At 40.7% G+C, this 24478-nt stretch overlaps 1 protein-coding gene across 5 annotated transcripts; it reads left to right on the top strand.

Moving 5' to 3' along the window:
- Positions 1-18286, top strand: LOC140303154 (ras-related protein Rap-1A-like). Of its 5 annotated transcripts, none has more exons than XM_072381790.1 (8): positions 1-108; positions 5660-5749; positions 6534-6602; positions 6832-6888; positions 7597-7737; positions 12357-12500; positions 12819-12951; positions 17223-18286. In XM_072381790.1, exons 2-7 carry the CDS (start codon positions 5693-5695, stop codon positions 12906-12908), a joined length of 558 nt encoding a protein of 185 aa, XP_072237891.1. In that variant the 5' UTR covers positions 1-108; positions 5660-5692; the 3' UTR covers positions 12909-12951; positions 17223-18286. The 5 variants fall into 5 exon arrangements, with proteins under 5 accessions (XP_072237891.1, XP_072237892.1, XP_072237893.1 ...); XM_072381791.1 differs by having other exon boundaries at positions 4-108; positions 5655-5749; XM_072381792.1 differs by lacking the exon at positions 1-108 and adding an exon at positions 2324-2392 and having other exon boundaries at positions 5655-5749.
- The last annotated feature ends 6192 nt before the right edge of the window (positions 18287-24478 follow it).

Here is a 24478-nt window from a genome sequence, read left to right as displayed (position 1 = left end):
AGAAAAACGAGAAACAGTCGGAGTGACGTCCGCTGCGCACAGACGCTGCCGGAGGCGAACTGACGAACTGACACTTGCGGAGCGGCGAAAGACAGCAAGCCAGAGACGGTGAGTGCAATGCCAAACTTTACTACATGCTAAACGCGGTCAAATAAGTCATTTGCGTGGGAGAGCGTGGCGTCGACACTCGCGAGGCAGTGAGCACGCACGACGGAGTGCGCGGTGTGTGCTTTATTTGTCGGGCAAATGAGAAGATTTGTCTTCAAGTAAAAAACCGGAGTGTGCACTCCCATTTTAGTCAAGGCCAGGCGGAAGGGCAGGTAACGTTAGCTTTCAGCTTTGCCTTTCCCGAGAAAATACATCGTAAGGCGGCTTGATTTAAAGCCTGCCACGTTTGGTCGGTGTTTGAATAATGAAACGAGCTTGGTTGCAGTACGTTTCTGACAGGCTAGCTGTGTTTGGATAAGGCGCAGGGGAAAGGAATGTGTTGGCTAGTTAGCTTGCCTGCTAACGAGCCGCAGCTAACGGTGTGAGAAGTGTCGGCGGCCCGTAGCAGGCAGTTAAGCTAGCTAGTTAGCGGCAATTTGCTAACTAGCTTGATAACGGGACTTGGGGGTAGTTGCCGGGTTGAATTTAGATTGTTTGTGGACAGATGTTGTCCTCGATTGCCTGGATTATAGGCTGTTATCGTAAGGATTTATCTGTAAGTAGGCTTAAGATTTAAACAGAACTTGATTAATGTTGCGGAAAAATGTTGTGATGATTACACATCGACGCTGTGCTCTGTGGTGTAGTCGGAGCCACAGATTGCAGGGATTTAGCATGACCTGAAGTGATCAGCATATGCCACTGCCGTAAGCAAATTAGGTAGAATCATAGTGAGATAACCCGAAACTTTCTCTTGTCTGGGTCCTAGCTTTATGTCAGCCTATTGTAGATCATTTCTGCTACAAGAACAGTGATGTGAAACAGCAAAAGTGTGTACTTTATCCTCAATTTTATAAACACACAGCAGGTCAGGTGTATTAGCGACGGACATCAAAACTTCCTTGTAAAGTAGACCTTTTTGGAAAGAGGCTAGTTGTATGTAAGATGCAGGATTTGATTCAGTGTTAACTGATGTTGCACATTTTCCTCATTCTCTGCCTTATATTTTACTGCAGCCAGATTTGAAAGGTTAAAAAATATGCTGTTAAATCCCCATACCCCCTCCTTTTAGCTAGCCAGCCTGCTGTCTGGAGTTCTGAACAGGAACAGAGGCTGGAAGGGGTTATTTTAGTTGGTAGCTACTCCTTTTCCATCCTATCAGCATGAAGCCGTCTTGCTCTTTGGAAAGAGGATGTGGTTACAGGTCAAGGCTTCTGTCACACAGATGCATTCAGCTGACAGCATTTGACAGTTACCGTTATTTTGTCACAATTCAGTCACAGCAAAGCTTTGGTGCTTATTTGCAGTTTTGCTCTGACTCATGGGGGGGCATTCAGGATGGTGGAGTATCTGAAAAAGATTTGACAGATAGTGAAAGGGGTCATTTGGTTCTTTAAAGTTTTATATCACATGTATGAGTAATTTTGATGATGACATAAGTACACTGGCTTCAGATAATCTAACAAATGTCAGTTAACTTTTCTTCTCCACCTGAGGTTGATATCAGTAACACTTTTTCTCAGAAGCCTTGATTTCTGGAATGACGTCAATGCAGCTGTAGCTATCACACGTAAATATCCTCTCCCATCAGTAGTTAACACCATGAATGCATAACACTTCTTTTCTGAGCTTGCTGTGGTGGTAATGGCTTATTTTATAGGCTAGTAAATTCCTAATTTCCTCTGAAAGTTTATAAGGGAAAACCATGAAAGTAATTACAGTAAATCAGAGACAGGGTTCAGTTAACAGACTACAAACTAATTAATCTAGTTAACGACTCGGCTGGTCAGACTTTTAGACAGCAGATCTTTATAAACCACATTTTGTAATTCAACGTGTTTAGATTAAGATTTGACACATGAAGAAAGACATGTTGTTTGTCTTAAAGTGGGACAGTTTTGGGGAGATACATTTCTGTACAGTTGGTGTCCAATAACACGGTTCTCTCCTGGCATTTTGAATTATTTACTAGGATATTAGTAGGAAATATTATTGCTGTACAATTTTGTTACTGCTCTCTCATCTTTATTACAACTTTGTCCGTGACAGGTTTTCTGCTCTCAGTAGCCTCCAAGTTATTCCCTTTTAAGTTAGGTGCTTTTTTTTTTTTTTTGCATCAGCGCAACTTGAACAACAACTCTGTCGCTACAACTATCTCGCCCTGTTTTTTCTTTTTTACCACTTAACCACAAATGGAGGTATTTCTTCACAGCAACACTGCTGTTAGTCACATGTGGCTGAGCAAGTAAGCAGATACCCATCAGAGCTGGTATCATTGCTGCTAGTGTAACCAGCGGATGTGTGCATTTTCACCATCCGCACTTGGTGGAAGATACAGAGGACGGCTGTCGATCATCCCATCCTGCTGAGTCAGTTGCTGTGACAGCGTTGCTGCTGTCAGATTAGCCTCAGTAGACCAGGAAATAGTGGATCCTGGTTGTTGGAGTTTATTTGCGAAACCTCCTTTCCCCTTAAATCAGATCTGCACTTTATTCAGACTCACATTTGCTGCATGTATTTGCCTCCAGCGCCACCTTATCCAATTTCCATCCTTAGATGGATACATACCTTCGGCTTTAGTGGGTGAGTGATGCAGTGATGTCATGGTGGAGCATGTTTTCTGTGGCATGTGGCTTTCCCTCGCTCCTTATTTGCTGCCGTTACTACGAGAGGAACGGCAGCAGTGTATTTGTTTAGTTGGAAATGACAGCGTGTAGTTGAGGGCAGTGCAGAGAGAGGTTTTAATTTTAAAGGCTGATGTCCTTAAATGGCCTTGTGTGTGTTTGCGTGCGGTGTGTTGGCAGGGAATGAGAAAGCACAGAGTTGTGTGTGTGGTATTTCTGCTGTAAACGTCTATATGCATATGAGATGTCAAAACAAGGGCATCCTGTTCACTCATTTTGTTTTACTCATCTGTAAAACAGGCTTACGTTATGCATGGAAACTCAATAAGAAAGGAGATGAAGCATTCCTGGTTAATTGAATATCAAGTAGAGTTTATTTTAGCCGTAATCAATAAGGCCATTTTAGTTGGAAGGTGGCATTTGTGTCTTGGCAGGCAACAAGCTCAACCACTTTAACATTCTTGAACATGAATTAACACACTAAGGATAAGCAGTGTCAACCCTCTCCTTTGCTTGAGCTTAGCGTGACACTTTTATCCACAATTGTTCCCTTTTTCAGTGGTTTTATGCTCACTGATGGAGTTTCATCCATAAGCAAAAGTTCATCTTCATCAGTTTACTCCCAAACCACCCGACAATCTTCATGCAGTGTGAGAAATGCGGGGACTGTCATGAGAAAGCAAACGCAGAAAAATAAGAGAGGAAGAGGTGGTTTCTGCTAGTTGGGCCACAGTCATGTGCCATGTGTTTCTTTTTTTTTTTTTTTTTTAATAGCAGTTATTTTTGCTGGGATAAGCACTAACAGTTGCATAAGAGAACACCATATAAATATCAGTTCTCTCTTTAGTTTGGACAGTGCAATTATGGAAAAAAAATATTTTTATTTATGAAACATTTGACGGGGCGTGAGACAGAGCAAAGCCAGACATAAACGAGAATGCACTTCCGACTACTTTTGTGCAACTTTGTGCTTTTTAGAGAGGAAAGTGCACTACGGAAAAGGAATTTTTATCCTCTGGATCTTTAATATAAGACAAAACTTCAGAATCAGTGCAAAGCTGAGACCATCACTCAGTCCTCTTGTTTACATACTTTATAAGTCAGAACTGGAAATGAAAATGACTGCTCAGTTGTAGTTGTTGCATTGCACATAAATCCTGAAACCAGGAGAAATGTACGGGCTTATATATTTTTTTGCATTGAAAAGAACAAATAGAAATTTTCTCTTTTTAAAAGGTAATGTCCAATTAGCAAATATTGGACTACAAATTTAAAATCCACAAGTATTTGGCAGAGAAAAGTATGTATATGTGAGTCACAAGTGGACGATATGCAGGGGTCACAAACCGTGGTTCTTATGTTTGCATTTACTTAGATGTATCTCACAGTTGCTCCTTCTTCAAGGATGTTTAATGAAGGAGGTGAACAGCTGGAGTTTGACAGTGTACTTTTTGGAGCAGAAGACGTCCTCTGTGACAACCTCTGAGGCAGTCACGTTATAATCTAACTTTCTCTGTCACAGAACAGCCATCTGACATCATCTGCCTTAACAAGGGTCAGGCCACAGCCTTCATACAATAAACGTGATGTGCTGCTAGCTGACAAGTGAATCCTAGCCTAAGTCTAAGAGTGACATTGTCTGTGTGACATTTGTTTATGTGACGCTGTGCACACACTTGACTCGGAGCTCGAAAGTTTACATGAGAGAACGGCAGCACTCGTGGAGTCCTGTTCTTTTTCGTCTTTGTTCACTGACTCCTCCTTAATTGTGCAAAGAGAACTTCTCTTTGTGTGTGCAGATTTGGGGAAATGAATTATTCACAGTCCGGGCTTCATGGTCGCTGCTTGTGATTGAAGATGGAGGTCCTTAGCTGTTTGCACGCCCCCTGAGAATTTCAATGGAGTGATCTGTAAAAAGGACGGGATCATCTTCTTCCCAGAATAGCTGATAACTAGCTTCTGATTGTTCACAAAAAGGGTTGATTATCAGGTGAGGCTACACTGTCGTCATTGGAACCTGATTTCATCATAAGATCCAAGTGAACTACCCTTTTCAACTCATCATCCAAAAGTGTTAATCTCTATTTTCAGCGCTGCGGTTCATTAAAACATAAGCTAGCAGTCCTGAGATCTCAGCACGATGGTGGCTCAAGTAAGTGTTGGTAGCAAGGAAAAGTGTGGTGTTGCATGATGATGCACATGGAGCTAAAACAGTTGGAAAAAGGTTTCTATGCTTGAAGCATCCATTTGATCCCAGCCTTTCTCTGACTCTAGCTAGTAGTGACCCAGTTGGCGAGTCCAACTGACTCTACACTGCAGTGTGCCAGTGAGTTGAATCCTCCACATCCCTTAAAGGGGTATTCCAGTAATTTCTCAGTTTCCTCTCACCTCCGTTTCCACTTCCCTCAGCTGTTTTCTGTCAATCGACATGGAGACAGGCACCATATTGTTCCATTACGAACTCCAAAAATGAGTGAGCGGCTAGCATTTCTGACAGCAGGGTGTGTTTTGGTGTGTGAACGCCAGAAGATTGTGTCATTTTGGAGGAATATCTGCCAGATTCATGTATCATCTCCCCTTTGGATCCTCCTTCACTCAATTTCACCACAGCTGGTTTGTGTTAGAGAAGGGTCACATACTCTTCACCTCCTCCACCCTGAAGCAGCTCCACTTATGGGTGTTCCCTCCATTGTTGTGCTCCTTTTTGTCCAAAACCTCCAGGAATGACTAGAATCCCTCCTTTCTGGAGTGGAGAAACTCAGAGACCAGACCTTTATTTTGCCTTTGAAAAAGTTTCTCTGTGCAGAATTAGTTTCTTTTCACTTTTTTTAGTACTTATTCTCTTTCTCTTTGTCCTATTTTTGCTACTCTCTTTTCATCCAGAGCAGACTGTTGGGCTGTCCAGTTGAAGCAATCCCGCCATGCGTGAATACAAGCTAGTGGTGTTAGGCTCTGGAGGTGTGGGCAAGTCAGCTCTGGTGAGTATACCCTCCTGATCCCCTTCCTGTCCGCCCTGCCTTTAACACCCCCGCAGAGCGTCTCCTGAGGACTTTGTAGATAATTACCAATGAAACAGCAAGACACTTTGGCAACATTTGAAGGAACTAAGTGGTAAAATTCAGGGGAAATTCTGTTTATTATAAGAACCTGCAAGAGCAAAGATTTTTGTAAATTTATTTTCGCTTGTGTTTACTGACATGTGCACATACTGTTCTTCCTCTTTGCTGGTTTTATATAGAGAAGATGCGTGATTGTGTCTACTATTGGGTAATATTGGACAGCTGTGCCAATTTTAAGCTCTTGGCCTCAGTCTGCGGTTCCAGCTAAAGAAATCCTTTTTAAATCCTTAAGTAAACACTCAAAAATGCAAGATTTGCACTGATTATCGCTTTTGTGGTGTAGAACAGAGACTGAATTCGAATGTTACTGTATCTTCTTGTCATTACAAGGTTCTCAGGGATCATGCATGTTGATGAAATGTTGCTGGCCAACATGGACCAGGTGTCAGTCGGGTTAATACCTTGAACTGGAAGGATTAAGATGTTATCAGGTTAACCTGTTCAACCCCAGATGTAAACCTTCCACTAAGCACAGAGCTTTATATAGCACAGTTCACTTAGTCATGCAGTCGCTCATCTGTAAAATGAAAGTACTGGAATTTAGTTTTCGGCCACCATCTCGGCTTGAATGCCTTTCACCTTCATGAACATCCTTGCACATTGATTTGAAATGTGATTTTTGTGTGTGGGATTTCTCTTTCAGACAGTTCAGTTTGTACAGGGAATCTTTGTGGAAAAATATGACCCTACAATAGAAGACTCATACAGAAAGGTGAGTGTCTCATGAGAAGGGAGGAGGCAGATGGCCGGCTTTGAAACTAGCTGATTGTTTGCAGCTGCAGGTTCGCATCATGATAATGTCCTTGTGAACTTTCCAGTTTAACCCCTCCTCAGCTCTGCCTCTGAAATATTTTTTAGAGTGGATGAAGCACATGAGTGCATAAACAATGAAGGGGCTGAATGAAATTAAGCTTCACCCTGTTTTCGTGTGCTTTTTACAGCAAGTGGAAGTAGATGGGCAGCAATGTATGCTTGAAATTCTCGACACAGCCGGCACAGTAAGTGAACTTTGTCATTAAAAGCTGTAGCAATATCCTGCTTTGCTTTAAGTGCTCCTATATTCATTTACTGAACTTACATTAGATATAAAATGTGAGCGATAAAACCATTTTTATCATACAAAGATGAGCTGAAGTTGCATTCATTTTTTTTTTTTAACCATCTGAATTTCATGACCTGACACCATGATGCATTCATGTGGCAATAAATGCCCAACTCATACCTCCACTGTATATGTTTTATCCTACAGGGATCCGAATAAAGGGCTCCTGTTTAGAACTGTTATTATTAATATGTACGTGTTTGTTGATCACACATGTTTTTATTTATTAAAGGGAAAAAAAACCATTGACTTAATGATCGAAGTCAACCAGTAACTTTTCCTTGAGTAATCGGTGCAGTTTGTAAAATATCCCTCACTGGTTAAAACTTAGTTTCAGAGAGCCTCGTCTGACCCATTGTGGGTTTTTTTTAATGTGACAAACTCTACATAAAGTCCATAACCTTTTTTGTACAGAAAGACGATCAGAAGCTGCAAACATGGAGTCATCAAATATTTCACTTTTGCCTATTGATCGATTCGTTCAGCTTATTTATGTGGAGTGAGTTTCACAAATGTGAATTATTTGAGTGCAGACCATATCTAAGGTGGCAGAAGTGTATGCCGGAGCTCATGGCCTGTGCTCTGGTTCCCTCCCCCAATTTAGGAACAGTTCACAGCAATGAGGGACTTGTACATGAAGAATGGCCAAGGCTTTGCCCTGGTATACTCCATCACAGCACAGTCCACCTTCAACGACCTCCAAGACCTGAGAGAACAGATTCTACGAGTAAAGGACACGGAGGATGTAAGTATACTGTTTTCACTTTGTTGACAACTATGCTGACAACTTGTAACTCTGACAGCTCCTGTGTTGTTCAGATATGATTACACAGTTGCTATGGACACCATTATGCATTTGAATTATTCCATGTTGCAGGTTTTGTCATGTATGAGTTTTCTTTAAACGGTTAGAATCCGGTGTGCTCTGGTTGAGCGCAAGTTCACAACATCACGCTTGTTTTTGTGTTTTTATTATATTCATGTGTGTTTAACAAAGACACAAAATACTGGTGCCGTTCTCTGCACTAACATTCCAGCAAAAAGCCAGATCATTTTGTATTACGAGGGGATGTTAAACACTTTCTCTCTTGGTATTGCCACATAGAATGTGGTTTTCTTTAAGCCTACCCCTTGGCTTGGGTCTGTAACACTGAGGGGAAAGAGAAAAGAGGATGCGTTGACTCGCTTTTAAAGTTTCTGTTTGTTAGTGGCACATTTCCATATCTCTGTTTCTCTGGTAAATTGTGAGGCTGTTGGAGTGAGTAAGCCCTCCATCTCCTCTCTGGTGAAGCAGATAATGCGTCAGCAGGATCTAAGATGCCCTTTTTTGGTGATCTCTGGAGGGAACGAATGTTACCATAACACACTCTCTTGCTCTCTCCTTTCTCCCTCTGTTTCTTTCCCCCCTCAGCCATCTATATTTCCCCTCTGTAGCCTACATATGTACCACTCTGTCCTCCGTGCTCTGTGTCTGTGCCAGTATTCTCCTTTTTTACTGACCTTTTTATGCGCCTGTTGCTTTGTGCCCCCCCTCTTTTCTCTATGGCCTTCCTTGTGGTCTTACTGTGGTCTGGCACTCTGTTTGGGTGATTGGACTGTCAGGGATGATGTGCAAGGAAAGCCTCAGCTCATCAAAAGCGAGCTGGATTGTTAGGCTGTGGTACTTCATTAGAGCCTCTGTGGTTTAGGGACTGAGGTTTGCCCCAGGCTAACAGATGGATTGCAGGATCCGTGGCTCCTCCACATGCAAGAAAGCAGTTCACGTTCCTTTTCTACTGGAAGCATGTTTCCTTTGAACACATTCTTCAGTTTCAACAGATTTACTTATCTGGTTGTTACGGCTCCTCTCACAGCCATCAGCTCGGAGGTGATTTAAGCCTTTACCTATAATAACAGTGACATCTGTTTATCTTTCTTTGCCCCTTGCTGGAATGCACAACCAGGAAAAGCTCAGCATGTTTTCTTGTGATCTTCCACAGACAGATTTTCTTATTTGGAGTAAACTTCCCAGCCATTGCAGAGGTAAAGCAGAGAACGTGGTTGCTGCAGCAGCTGTTCTTTTTCTCAGCTCTTCCACGCGCCATTTACTGCAAAGCTGGCGAAATGCACAGATGCATTTATTGCCAAGCTCAATTAAAACACCTTTGAACAACTGTACACTACACAGTGAGGTCAAACTCTGTCTACTTACAGAGGTAAATGGATAAAAATAAAGTCACCAGGATATTAAAAGCTCGCTTCCGTGACTTCCCTCCACAGTTCTTACCTAAGAGGTCTTATGACTTTTCCGGCCCATCTCCGTCTCCGATTGTGTGACTTGTGTAGCGCTAACTCAATGCTTGTGACTCGCAGCTCCATTTGGAAGGACAGGCTCCATTAATTTCCACAGGTCTATGCTCTCCTTTTTTTGTATTCCCTGCAACCCAATCTTCGGCATGCCGTTGTGGGCGGGATAGAACCTGTCTGTAGCGTGTTATTGGTGTCTGAGCAGCTTCTCTGTGGGCTCTGTGGATTCTTCAAGTAGGCTAATGCTGCCTAGTGTGCTGCTGACACTGAACATTTTTTTTTTTTCCTTCCTTGCATTCCTCCATCCCTCCAACCGTTTTGCCATTTTATTTATTTATTTATTTAAATCCCAGCATGGCTTAGAGTTTGTGTTAGGAAGGCATACCAGTGGTTCTCCCAGGACCCGCTCAGCAGTCCAGTGTGAGGGCTTGTTTGGATATCAAACATCAAGAAGCAACCTTTGTGGGGTTAATCTAAACATCTCAGTTTCCTGTCGTCTGCCTCTTAGGGAAACCATGAGAGAGAGTGAAGGGGGGTTGAGGGGAGTCTTGGATATACGTCTTCTATTGTCTCAAGGAGGGTTACCACACTACTCAAGTAGCAACCACTGACAGTAGGCTTGTGGATGGGAAAGGGTCTGACATATGAGCGAGTTTAGGTATGTGTGGATACAAACCTGTTGCTTAGAGATACCCAGTTTTTCCCCAATCTACAAGACATGGCCGGGTGCCATTTCTGAACCTGATGGAAGCAGTGAAGGCAGGATTTCCCAAGCATGAATTTTCTTCTTTTTTTTTTTTTTGCAGGCCTGCCGCAAATAGATTTCCTCAGCTGATATATTATTGGCGCCTGTTGTGCTGCATGCAAAACTTTCCACTGGCTGATTGTTTGTTGCTAAGTTGTACAACAAACAGAAATATCCTGTGAAGCCTTGTGACAATAGCTGTAGTCTTCTTAATACTTGACACTTGAACCCTTTTCTGCTGCCGTAGTATCAGAGTGCTCGGTTTGATGAACCAAGTTTAATTGTGGAAATGCACTGCGTATCGGATGGAAGCGCACACACACACTTGTACACTATCAGAATTCCACAGAGCAGTCGGAGCATGGAATCGAGCAGAAATGTTCGAAAACATTCAGGAAGGAAAGCGATGTTATCCCGGCTGGGCGGGGCTGCCATGACTTCCTCTGGGCCTGCATTCCCTCCAGATAGCTCGTCAGGAAACAGCAGGCAGGATGAGACGCATCCCAACACCCTAACAGTCCTTTCTGTGCTGACTGTGACAGTCAGGATGGGAATTCTGCCCAAAATATTCTTTCTTCCTCCAAAAATGTTGTTCTCTTGACCTTGTTAAAACAGTTGAATGGACAAAAGAAGAAGTGTCGGTGTGAGATGCCACAACCAGCTGCACTTTCGTAGGCTTGTCAGATTGTTTGGAAATTATTTACTTTTTCACAGTTGCAGAAAAAGTTTGAACTCTTGGGAATTACTAGGATTTCTTCATGGACTACTTATAAGTTGAAGCCTGTCCTTAATTGGAGTCAAAATTAGTGAAACATTGCACCACAAAGCCAATAATAAGAAAGCAGTACTGTTTTTTTGTCTTTTTTTTGTTTTTCCCCAACATACTGCGCAATCATTTGCCGTACAGTCTGGAAAAAATGTGTGGCCCTCCAGGCCAGCTACTTCTCCAAAATCTCCAGTTAACGGCATCTTTATCACAAGACCACAGGATGTCAGAAGAGGCATGATTGAGCTGCGTGGAACTGGAAAAAGCCAATAAAAGCATTTCTAAAAACTTGGGTGGCCATGAATCCCAATAAAGAAAGTTTTCAAGAAATGAACAAAAATCAGGATTGTGATCAGGATTTTAAAGTTCAGTGTTGTGAAGTCCAACATTTCCCACAACATGATGGTTAGTTTGACAATTTCTCTGTCATCCCTCTGGTGTTTGGATTGCCTGCTTGAATTTCCACACGTCTCTAGCGTGTGTCTGCAGATGCCTGCTGTGTGGATTTTCTTATGTTGTCAGTACTGTGGGATGAAACATAACTTTCACCACTCTGAATATTGGCCATACACGTGCTATGAATTGCTTTCTTGGTATTCTCCAGGAGGACATGTCTCCATATGAATGACATGCTGTGTTGCAGATTGCGCTCACTCCGTTGTAAACAGACCTAGTTCAGCAACAACACTCAGTTATAAGCTTCAGTGAATGTTTTTATAATGTACATGTGCATTGCATTTACATTGTTATCAAAGAATAAGAAAGGCTGCCATAACATCTACTTTCTGTTTTATGCTCAAAAAAGGCTGTCGTTGTTACCTTATTCACTATTTCAGTCATACTTTTCCTATTTTATGTTCTACTCTTTATTCCATCTGCATTTGTTTAGTGTTTTTTTTTTTTTTTTTTTTTGTTGGTTTATTTTTTTATTTATTAACTCACTTGTGTTTTGATGGCTTAGTGATTTTTGGTTCCCTCCTGTGCTACAAACTCCTAATTTCTGTCTCCAAAGTTATACAAATTTGCAACGAAACTTCAGCCAAAGTGCACTCCCATCCAGAGTGAGTTTTCTTTGCAGCCAGTCAGGATAGAGCAAGACATTTGAAGTGTAGTGTGATTATTGCTTGTTGTTCAGCTATAGAAGACTGCACATTGTCCTCTACACAATGAAAATGGACTTCAGGAATGTGTGATATACATCTTTATAGTGAGTCTTCCTTCCATTATTAACAAATTCGCAACAGCTGCTGTCTCAATTGTGCAACTGCAGGTTGTTCTTCTTTCCATTTAAGACCGATATATATAGTCTTTATCCCAAGCTGCAGTCTTCATTGAGGCATAAGAGAATTTGTTATATTCATTATGTTGTATTATGCCTTTGCTGGACATGAAGCCCCGGGCCGCACCTCCAGCCAGTCATGAATGATGCAAAAGTAATGTAAATTAATCTCCAAACGGCCTCGAGGACTGAGGTGAACATGGGTTGGAACTGCCAACCTTTAGTAAACATGTATTAAAAATGTAGATGGAATTTGCATACGGACTCATTTTCTCTCATCTGTTTCAGGTGCCGATGATCTTGGTAGGGAACAAGTGCGACTTGGAAGACGAGCGCGTGGTGGGGAAGGAGCAGGGCCAGAATCTGGCCAGACAGTGGAACAACTGTGCCTTTTTAGAGTCCTCTGCTAAGTCAAAGATCAACGTCCTTGATGTGAGTAAACAAAGAACAGGTGACACCAGCCAAAGCATCAGGTCACTCAAAAGGGTTATTACTGTTATCAAAAACTTTTAGTCCAAGTTAGATTTGCCAGGTGACTTTTATTGTAATCCGTAGAATTCTATTTGATTAAGACAAGTACAGTTAAGATGTGCTATAGCCTCGTTGAACCCTGAGACTCAAATCCACTTAATAATGAGGCTTCATGTGACTGCTTAAAGGCACAACAGTGTGGGGGGGTTGCTTGTGTGAAGAGTACACGTTTACCAACGTGACATAGCCAATTTGGTTAATTCTTGTCTGCTCTCTCAGATCTTCTATGACCTGGTCAGACAGATAAATAGGAAAACGCCAGTGGAAAAGAAGAAGGCTAAAAAGAAATCCAACTGCGTCCTGCTTTAAAGACACCCCCACCTCTCCTGCCCCTGCAGCAGCTCTGAGCCAGGTGAGTGTGTGTGTCCACAAGTTAAGAAAAAAAACCAAACATTCGTCATGTGCACCCATGCTGCCGGCATACCCATCCATAGACAAACTGTCAGGTTGATTAATGCTGTGTAGTAGTTCTGATCTTCCTGTGCTGTCTCATGACGACGGAGCCTGCGTCAGTCACAGTTTATCATTCATCTTGGTCTTTGCAGATAAGCAAAGTCGAATTTGCACAGCACAAATGAGTATTTTTACAGTAGATCCTGTCCCTCCTGAACAACCTGAGCACATGAAATTACAGAAACATGAGATGCCATTGAGAAAGGGATCTTCCCCTCCAGGCAGCTAAGGACACAACAGAGGGTGCCAGTAGAGAAAATGATTTCTAGAATAGAAGTTTCTCTAACGTAACGGACTCGGTCAGGTGTGAGGAGGGTCAAAAGTGTCACGAGTCAGACATTTTATCTATTAGTTAATTGTGAGAGATGTCATATTATTTCTGTAAGCAGCTTGTCTGCCTGTGGTGAAAGTGTGAAATGCTTTCATTAGCGCTGTGTCTGCATCAGAATTACCGGTGAATGAATGAGTCGCAGTATGTTTGTAAGATTAAAACTTCAGACCTCAGCAAACTACCACAGCTGGTCATGGCAGAGGAAATCCTGGTCTGTCATCATGTAATTTCCCCAGAAACATCAGAATCGCTTTGGCTTTGTTACATTTTTTTCTTTCTTCTCAGCCTTTTTTCTCAGCCCCCCCCAGTCTGGCCAGATGTGGTTAAATGAGGAAGTCTGAAGCCAGTCACGCTCAGTAAAACAGTCTGTTACTACTTCTAATCTTTTTAAAGAGACAAGCTTGTCTATATTTTTCTTTAAATGCAGTAATTAATCATTTATCGTACATTAATAAGGTGGGCTCTGTCTTTAAATGAGGAACAAACAACATTTTGTTTGTTTTTTACTGGAGCTTTAAATGTGAGGCCAATTTACTTTGGCTTCAAGCCCTCATTTTTAAGGGTTTTCATAGGTTGTGATGGTAACAACAAACCAAAAGCAGTCATGTCGTAGGTTTAAATTTAAATGAGAACAATGCAAATGTCGCCCATTAACTAAATGAGATATAAATGCACGTTATTCATCTGCAAAGTAGCTGTGCCCTTAATTTGTGAAGGACGCAGCATGGAAAAGTCACTGCATGCGTTTAATATCCCTGCTTTGTCTAATTTTAACACCCGACACTTCTCTAGTTAAGAGTTAATATTCACTATGAGCTCCAGATCAGGTTTAGCCTCTGTAAGCTCATCCCTCACTAATTAACTGAGTCAAAATAAAGAATGTTTGCACACTGATGTGGAAAATCTCCTCCCGTGGACGACTTGAGGTTTAATCGCTTAAGGAAATCTTTTCAGAGCCGATGTGTATCGCCCTCACATGGAAGTTACGGAGTAGGGCCTCGGTGTTTCCAAACCGCAGAGGAAGTGAAGCCTAAAGGGGTCAGAATTCTTATGAAGACACCAGATTGCATAGCATGTCATTTGACCTTGTTTTAAAGGCCAAAGTATTTGTGCCTTCTTGCCTTTGGAGTCAGAACCGCTGCACGGTCTTAGTGTCGCATTGAGGTACTCGCATATATGCATTAAAAGTGAAACGAGGTCGCTGTGTTAAGAATAACAACCTGATGGAAACGGCCCCTCGTGGTCAGTGAGAGCCATATTAACTTAGTTAAAGGAATAGAAGAGCCAAGCTTTGAAGAAACTCAACTGGTCACAGTGTCTTTAAAAAGAAAGGTTTGTATGGCAGCATGTAGCTAATGTTTGTTGTTGGCCTGATTCATTGGGTTATTAACTTGTTTGTTTGTATGGTTTAATTACTTGAAGGCTATATGACCGCTCTTGGTGAAAAATGTATCGCCTTTAAAGTCAGTTTTTCTTCATCCTTAGTCTAATTCTGCCGGCACAAAGGCAGACCTTATGCAGTGTCACTTGATCAGTATGTATCTACTGCCATCGCTGTTAATAAACTATGATCAGTCAAATCCAGGCACCGTCATCCATAAAGTATGCAGGTCAGAGCAATGAATTACCCACGACTGGGTCACCTTTTGCACATTGTTCTAACAGTAAAGATGGCGTAAACTGGGAAATGGCAATGCAAGAATGTAAAGTTAAAAGATGCCAGTTGAAGTTGGTGCAGGAGAAAATGTTCAGAAATAAGATGCAACATGAAAGAGGTGGGATCGGTGCTGGAGAGGTGCAGGGGGGGTATTGTCCATTTACACATTTAAAACCAGAGTTTTCAGAGCAAAACTTCAGCGTCGCCAAACAAACACGTCATGGCCAACTGCAAAGATTTTACTTCTGCTTTCTGAGGTTAAGTTTTAACTTGCTGAGAAGGAGAATAAAACTTTTCTATTACTGATGAGGCTGGATTAGGGAAACAGACAGTGTCATTGTGCCCAGCCCAGACATCACAGTCACTAAACCACCCACTGCGTTCCTCATCTGAATCCATCTGTGCTGGTCAGTCAGAGGTCCAGAGTGTGTTAGAGTGGGGCCTCTGTCAGCATGCCCCGGGGCGGTGTCTGCACCCCCACACATCCAAGCTCACACGCTGGCCAGCCCAATGAACCAGCGCTAACGGGATTTTAGATCCACTGTTCCACTGCTCACAACACACCAGCTCATTCAGTGTGAGAGGTGGAGGCGTTACAGTGCCAGCCACAGACGGACACACAGAGAAGTTAATGGAACGTTTCACTTGGTGGCCATTTTCCAGCATGCTGACCTCATGAGCTCTGAACCACGAGTCTATTGTTTTGATTATCACTGTGTTCACTGGACAGGAATTTTTCTGTGAGCTGATACGTGATACAATGGTATATTGATTTTTCGAACACTATCATTTCGATTTTTGAAGCGTTTTGTCTTTAAAATTCAAACTGGAAAGCTATGCTCTACAAAGGGACAGACTTTAAACTTTTTTTTAATGCAACAGACCTCACAGGTGGACTCCTTCACTGCAGGCATTTCATTATGTCAAAGCAGCAAAAGTACACCTTGAACCAGTAACATTAAACATGGCTGCCATCCATTAATGTCCCAAAATAAGCCATGTCGGTGATGCAGTGATAATGGCACGGTTCCAAATTTGGAATACGAAAAGGAATGCAGCCATGATTTATTTTTTAATAGAACATGACGGAGACACAGCATCCCAACCGAACGTTGAAGCAAACGCATGAATGCAATCTTTTCAGTGGCAGCAGCTGGGTGGTATTAATTAGAGCCTTATGCCTGTTTAGTGAATTATGGAACAATTTAGAGTGAAATGACCAATAAAGCAGGGTATGCATAAGGACAGGACAACATTGCTGAATGCTGTTTATTGGGATTGAGCTGTAATTCCCAAACCAACGGGTGGGAATCACTGTGGCTTCATCCATCTATTTTATAGAGGTCAGTATCAGTCAAATACCCTGACTGTCCCTTTTGATGGAAGCATGCCCTACATATAATAACATATTGCAAACTCAGCCACTCAAGATGTCAGCTTGGCATGCTCACTCGTCATTATGCTTTCACTCTGCTCTACTTTCTATGTAATTATTGGTTTAAACCTGAGGCAATTAGAACTGCCTACCAGTAGCTTTGTGTCAAACCACGCAAACCTTGTAATTACAGCTTAAAAAGCAGCACAACCTGAGTAAAGTGACTCGCTTGCTGTGCTCTGCACAGAATGAGCGACAGAGCAGGATCTCAGATCTGTCCGCCACGTTAGAACCAGACAGATTTCACCTGCTGCACCAGAACAGTCTTCAAGCATCCCCGCAGGGTGTCAACATACTCCCTTATAGACTGTACCTTTAAGTAATTGTGTCAGTGGGTATCTTGGACCCCAGTCTGCTTTTCACTGAAAGTGTCTCTGACTCAAATGGAGTGTTTTTCTGGGCTTCTTCACACCATCCTGGCCTCACTTCTTACTTTAGACACTAAATGTTGGATGAAAATGGGTAACAAACACTTAATTCAGTCCACGTCTGTGCATCACTTTCAGGTAATGATGAAACATTTTGTGTTTTTGAAGGCCTTGTTTTCATCTCTGAAACATCTAAAAAAAATGGTTAACATTAGGGTATAAAAATGTGCCGATGTCTTTACTTTTTGTTGTGTGACAGCTTTGCAGATTGATATGTGAATCAGTTTTTGGAGGACACTACCTTGCAGATCTCTGTAGATGTTTTTGAGAGTCGGGTGTTGCAGGGCTAAGCGCATTGATGATGAATGCTGTCTTCCAGAAATGCTGTAATGAAGAACTGTTGCCCTGATTGGAACGTGCCAGCATTCCAACAGCCCCGCCCCCTCCCTCCATCAGCCATAAACGGTGAATCAGCTGACTGAACTGCTCCTATCAAAGCCGAGGATGACCTATAAGCGAGTAAAGAGAAAGGACAGTAAGAGAGGGGGAGAAGACTCTGGTCTCTCGCCTCTGAGGACTTTCCTCTGTGTCTCAGTATCAGTGTGAACCCTGAACGGACAGTCTCCAACATTTGCACCAACAAACAGAACCACAAAGTTTTGTGAAAGTTTTAAGACAACAACAAAAAAAAAAAAGGTGTCCGTGAGCTGCCTAAATGGCCATAGAGCAGCCCCTTATTTTCTTCTTCTTCATCTTCTTTGTTTTTTTTTGTTTTTTGACAGTTTAACAAAAAGAAAATAACAGCGTTTAAGAAGGAAAGCAAAGTTAGAACTTGGATTCAGTATTTTTCATCTTTTTCAGTATCGATCTCGTATTTGAAAGACATGGAAGTTGACCCCCTTTAGTTGTATGATTATAAATATTCTTCAAAAACAAGCATGACAAAATGCATCAGTTATTACGTGTAGATGTTTTCAAGTGGAAAAGTGAGAATTTTTTTATAGCCATACACCTACTCTCCATGCCTGTCATGTCAGTGATGATAGATCAAGGTCTATAATATGTATTATTTTTATTATATATTTTTCTTTGTTCGCCCTGTTGTTCATGGACTTCTTTCTGCAAATATCTCTCTGATGTGACTTAATTTTATACTCAGTCACTGGGATTTCATAGCTCCCATAATATATTCTAATGCCATTTTTTTTGCATAATAATGCTTCAGAAAAATGGGTCTTTTATAGAAGAAATATGGGGAAAATAAGGATTGATTTCTATGTCTCTTGAAGCTGAAATATATTATACTAAACCAACTCTAATAATGCTTCTTGTGTTTTTCTGTCAATGATGTTCCAGCTTTTATGGATTATTAAAGTACATTTTAGTACATTTTTCATTATACTGGTCAATGTATTTTTGTGAATTAAACTTTTATTCGAAGTGGATTTGACTTATTTGAGAGCAGTGTTGGCAACTTTACAACAACATGAATAGGAATTGTGTGGGAACTTTTTGTAAGCATTAGTTAAGTATTGATTCTACGCAGTGAAACCAGGTTTTTTGGATTAATAACTGGTGTTTTACATTACTCTGCATTACTTCTGATGACCACTAGATGTCAGTAAATAAGCAGAAATGATGGCTGTTCGTTTCAGTGAGACGCCACTGAGCGTGTTTAAAAACCCTTTTTTCCTAGAAGTAAACTACATAATGTAGCTCAGTGGGACAGTCCTCTACAATTGAAATGGCACACAGTGCATTTTGAATGTGATAATTCCTCTTCACACTGAGTATTATGGGTATTGGGAAGATGGAGGGCTTGTATATTTCTTACACATTGAAGCCCCCGCAGGCTCCTTTTTTAATCGTACTTTTTCACCTGAAAAAGAGGATTTTTGATAATCCTCTCTCACTGATTTCTTAGTGCAAAGGGAAGAAAAGGGATTTAAACATCACAACAGAAGAAAAGTTGAAGGCTACATTAGGAGAGGGAAACGCCTTGGAATAACTTCATTTTAAATGATTACACTTGTATAATCATTGTAATCATCTTGATTTAAATGAACACTTGTATCATAAACTGGTATACAATGCATGCTGGTTGAAGGTATTTTGCATTTGTTAATTTTAAATAGGCTGGTTCAGAAATGATTGGAAACCAGCGCAATTTTCATCTTGTAATAAAATGTACTTAAAACTTATGTCCTAATCTGATAAAGTTGATTGGACAGTGCTTCACAGCGTATTGACTATGATAAAAATGAAATAACACAGCAAAGGCAACCCGGGAGTTTTGAGGCTAGAATAGTTGGATGTACTCCAATGGCTGATCCAATCGCATGAGCTCAGTCCAACAAGTTGTTTCCTTTGCTGAAAACAAAACTAAAGGCAGAAAGAACAAAGATTTACTGAAGATTCCTGCAGTGAAGGTCTGAGAAGGCATCATGAGTGAGGAAAACAATCTTTCGTGATATCTGGGTCATATCTGCTAGATCAGCCAAAAGAACTAAAATAACAAAAACTGAGTCGGTGTCCAAATATTTCTGTAACCACATATATTAAACATAGATTTACAATGTTTAACATAAATTCATCCCTTGATTAACTGGTTTGAAAGTTTTTCTGCTTTTAAAGGGGTTGGACAGTGGGCCGGCTGGTTTAGCATCCAGACTTCTTAATTACAGAACCATGTTGTTTTGATATGCACAGAAAGTGGTTCAGCATTATCTTGCTGAAATAAGACTTTCAATGGGAGCAGGTGTTGTTGCCGATGTGAAAATGAAAACACCCTCTTCAGATGAGATAAGAAGCGACTGATAAGCCAACGCTTTGCTTTTTGTGCGTTTATTCAGGTCAGACTCTATAAAGGAGCATTTCCAACACCATCAAGTCTCGGCAGAAAGGAAAAGCAAGAAAAGTGATGAAATCAGTACTATTTATATTGCCCTGAGACATGGTCTTGGTTACCATGGTTACACATATTACATAAGCAAAACAGGCCAAACTAGTTGGGGGTCAGAAGCAAGACAAAGTTATAATCTAAAGAGTAAAATATGAACAGTCGCGCTGACTTTCCCTGCTTCACAATTTACGACACATGTATGAACTGAAGGGACAAACTGTCACAAAGTGCTTATTTTCCTCAACAGCTGACAACCTGGTTATATCGTTCATTATTGATTCCTTCACGTGCCGCGTGCACTGACCCTCCCCTTCCAAATACCATCGCAGATGGCGTATTGGAACTGTGTGCTGGTGGTCTCACATTTGTTTACCTTATTTTCTGTGCGTGGTGACTTGTATTTGCAGATTCAGCACAAGACTGTGCTGCCTGACGATAATAGATACTGAAGGTCGCGTTTTATTTTCACTTTGTGCATAGAGATTTCTCTAGATTTTCTGAACATTTGAACTATAGTCTGTGAAGAGGATGATGAAATTCCCTCTTCGTTGAAGAGTCTTTCACAGAGTGGTGGAACTCTCTCCATCTTTACATCTGAAAGCTTCTCCGGGATGCTTCTGATCATGTCTCTGATCTGTTGCCGATGAAACTAATTAGTTTTTAGATATCGCATCAGACGTCTTTCTAAAAATCACTGTAAGGTTTAAATGATTTGCAAAGCTTATACAGCGTGTGAAACCCAAGATGATGTCTTTCTGTGCAAATTCAGAGCTAGATGAACAAATTGAGCAGAATGCAGGTCACAAGCAAAGATACTGCTTCAAGAATTTTAGGGAGGAGAAAAAATATGCTGCGTCATATAAGCTCCTTATGTCTCTGAGGGGGACGTGTGTGTCAAGCAGGGAAGGATGCTGAAAGTCCACTGGTGGCGACAGCGGTGATGGGATTAAAGCGTGTGACTCATTTTTTCTTCTTGTTTTTGACTCTTATCACTTACACTGCAGCCTTGATCAGGCCCTTAATCCCTTTAGTGTTTGAGAAGCGGAGTAATACCAAAACACGTTTGCATTCATTATCCTCTTGGTGAAATAATACCTGCTGTCATCTTCCTGACTCCCGAGGTTTCCTCAGCTTTGCCTGCTCCCCTCGGAGAAGTAGGAGGGCTATATGGTATCAGGTGGGTTTGAATCAAAGCGCTCACTCCAAAAGTGTGAGCCTCATCCCTGTATTTAACTTTGACAACTACTTTTTAAGCATAAAGCTTGACTGTTATTTGTATATTGGGGAAAACATGTCTTTTGAATTTAAGGTTCCACTGTTATAAATAAAAAAAAAAAACCCATAGCAAACAATGTGGAAAATAAGTCACTGAATTTGCCGTTGAACGTCATTTCAAGTCTGAAAGATTTAAGAAAGAAGAGTTAAAGTTATCTGTGATACTGTAATTTTGCATTTGTACAACTGGTAGACTGCAATTTTTTTTGCTAAAAATTTAAAAGAATTCACAGAAGGAAGGGAGGTTTCCTTTAGCTTCTTCTGTTTCAGTCTCGTCACTATGAAAAGGAAGTTATAGTAAAGTTATACACTGAGATGATCAGTCAAATCGCATAAGTACTGTTTAGATCAAAATATGCTGTGCGTTGCTCTGCTGGTGATAAGCGTCACCACTTGCCTTTTTTAAGGAGCTACATCACATCTTCACACTGTCTGGGATTTTTGATGCACGACAGACTTTCATTGAGAACAACGAAAGGCATTTGTTAAAGACGGACTCGACACAGTGGCTCATTCAGAGTCCTGAACCCATTATGAGAGACTGTATACTGTATTTCTTCAGTCATGTCATCCCCTACTCACACACACACACACACACACACACACACACACTCACAGTTCTCCTTCCTCTTGCCAGATCAATTAACAGATTAGTGCTTGTGTGGAATAGATTGAAGGGTCCAGGATACTGTCTGTGTCTAATGCATTATCTGGATAGTGAGTGAACATGAGCTCCACTGCCAGGGGAATATTGGCAGTTTGGAGTGCAAGGTTATGTTCGTCCTCCAAGGATTCACCCAGTGCTATTTCCTATCAGTAATTCTTTAAATGTACTTTGATGCTTTCACAAACTTTATATATTTATTTAATATGAAATGTTAAAGAAAGGTATCCCGCTGTAATACTTTGTGTTCTTTGGAGAAAGGGCTGTATATATTTGGTGGCTGAGATCTTCTGGTTCACATTTTTATATAAAGTACTCTGGATAGCTCATACTGTGTTTATCTCCCCCACAGATTGTTGAATGACCTATCGGTGATCAAGATCCCACAGATTCGTATTATAATTCCTAATTGAAAATGGGGTGTTTCTTTATGTTTGCAAAATAAATAAGAAGCAGTTTGTTTACAGAAATTCCCGTCTGTATTTACACAGGCGGCCATGTATTCCAGTCTGTCTGTGTGTGTAAAAACACTGTTTTGTCAGTAAGGTGCCTCTCAAACCTTGACAGCTGATCTACTTTTAGTCCGGTTTAGGTTTTTGGGCACTGTGGATCATTGCTAAAGCCACCCTGTGGTGTTTTGACCTTTTTTCTTTATGGAGCACTGTTTATGCATGAGGATCCTTGCACACACCTTTGTGTTCACGCTACAGTAGTGACTGACAGCTGCAGTAAGCTTACTTTAATAAGTGTTGCAATATTTACAGTGTTCCAAAAAGAAAATAACTGAAAATATATGAGAATTGAAATAGATACATGATAGTTCAAATCTTAATCATGTTTCATTGCAGCCTGATATCATGAAATAGTGTTTGAGTCACCTGCAAAGCTGTGTCGTGTTTCATTATTATGCATTTTGTGGTTATGTTTTGTATTTGCATGTTAATACGACCAAAATCCCCAAACTGATGTAATCTTTCAATTCTGTGCATTCAATTCTCTAAGAGCAGCCAGTTAAATCTTTATATATATATCTTTACGTATATGGGGATTTTGTGAGATAAACTGGTACTTATAAAGCCAGGATTTTAGAAGAGCCGAGCAGCAGCTTGGAAATAGATTAAGAGTGATTGCAGGCTAACATGGGGCCTAAATAAGTAATAGTTCATATTTTTTGGTTGTTTTTTTTTGTAATGCACGTAAAGATATATTGGTTTTAATCTAACTTGCTGCTCTTGGAGAATTGGAACCGAATGCACAGAATTGAAAGATTATGGCATTTTGGGGATGTTGGTTGTATTTACATGTAAAATGACCATTCAAATCGGCATTTCTAAGAAACACACAGCCTACATCTGGGTAAATAATCCCAAGATGTTTACACATAGGCAGCTCATTCACACCTTGCTGTGGTAAACGCAATTAGCTCCCTCTCTTGGGAGGCAGCAGCTACTCTCTTTCTGCCGAAAGAAACTCTTTTTAAATTAATAAAGTTGCCAAAGAACACAGAAAAGTCACCATATCTAACTTTGAATTTTCATAGATGGAAATAATATAAGTATCAACTGCCTTCTTGATAAATAGAAACAATGACAATGAGTACAATAGCAGCAGCTTGTGGATTTATTAGCTCACAAAAAAATACACTGACAAAATCCAAAGGATGTATCCTTTATGCTCACTCCTTTTAAAGGTACCAGTCAGCTTGAAAAACAACTCAGACTGTGATGCATACTGTGAAAGCACACACCCATAACATATGGAAAACTAGAAAATATCAAAGATTTTGACGTATCGGGCCAAAAGTTGACCCACACAGACACATCAGCACATGTCACATGTCATTTATACATCCAGCTGTGGATAGCTGATATCTACAGTTAATACAGTTTGGAGTAATCTAACTTAAAAACTAAACCTTGTTTGAATAAACTGAGTCTGTACATTACTAAGCAACTTTAAAAACATCATTATACCATATCTGTCTTTGACGTCTGCGAAATCAGCAACGCTACATTAATCTCAGGTAGACAACATTAGTCACAAGAATCTTCTTGCCACTCACACTTTGAGAAATGAATTCTGATCCATATGACCAGGCAGGACTTCTCTGAGCTGAACAGAAAAACAAATGTCCCGCTGCACTCACAGCAGTCAAAACCTGGCTTTGCAAAGGCTGCTCAAAACATCAGCTTGTAAATGATCTATGAAGCGTTCATAAATGATTTATTAGCTTTTAATATACTTGTCACAAATAGTGTGTTTTAAGTGTTCTCTGGTCTTTTCATTATGTACATAATGTAAAAAAAAGAAAGTACACCCCTATTTCACGCTAAGGTCCTTACCAGGCCGTAAAATTAGGTAAATAAAACCTAATCTTAAAACCTAAGATGAACAACAGCACATGAGTTATTAAACATGTTCATTATTCATTTGACTGAAAACTCAGCCAATATGCAGAAGCAGTGTGTAAAAACTAAATACACCTTTACTGCTTCTATAGGAAATAAGAATGTAAATTCATAAGTTTATCATCATCATCATCAACATCCAGGTGTTTGTTAACACAGTGCCAAGGAGGAAATGATCTGGGAAGGGTTTTAAGGTAATTTATAAACAATTTACAGTGATAAAGATTATTCACAAGTCACCAATTGTCAGACCATAAAACACTAAGAGAATCTGTAAAAAACCCAAGAGCTACATCTCAGACTCTACAGGCCTCAGTTAGCATGTTAGCAGTTACCATAAAGTTCATGATAGTACAATTAGAGAAAGACTGAACAAGTGTTGCTTG

This window comes from Leuresthes tenuis, unplaced genomic scaffold, assembly GCF_036924035.1.
Source record: "Leuresthes tenuis unplaced genomic scaffold, fLeuTen1.0.hap1 SCAF_3, whole genome shotgun sequence".
In the NCBI taxonomy this organism is placed as follows: domain Eukaryota; kingdom Metazoa; phylum Chordata; class Actinopteri; order Atheriniformes; family Atherinopsidae; genus Leuresthes; species Leuresthes tenuis.
The sequence above is the reverse complement of the archived record's forward strand: the minus strand, read 5'-3'. Positions and strand labels throughout refer to the sequence as shown.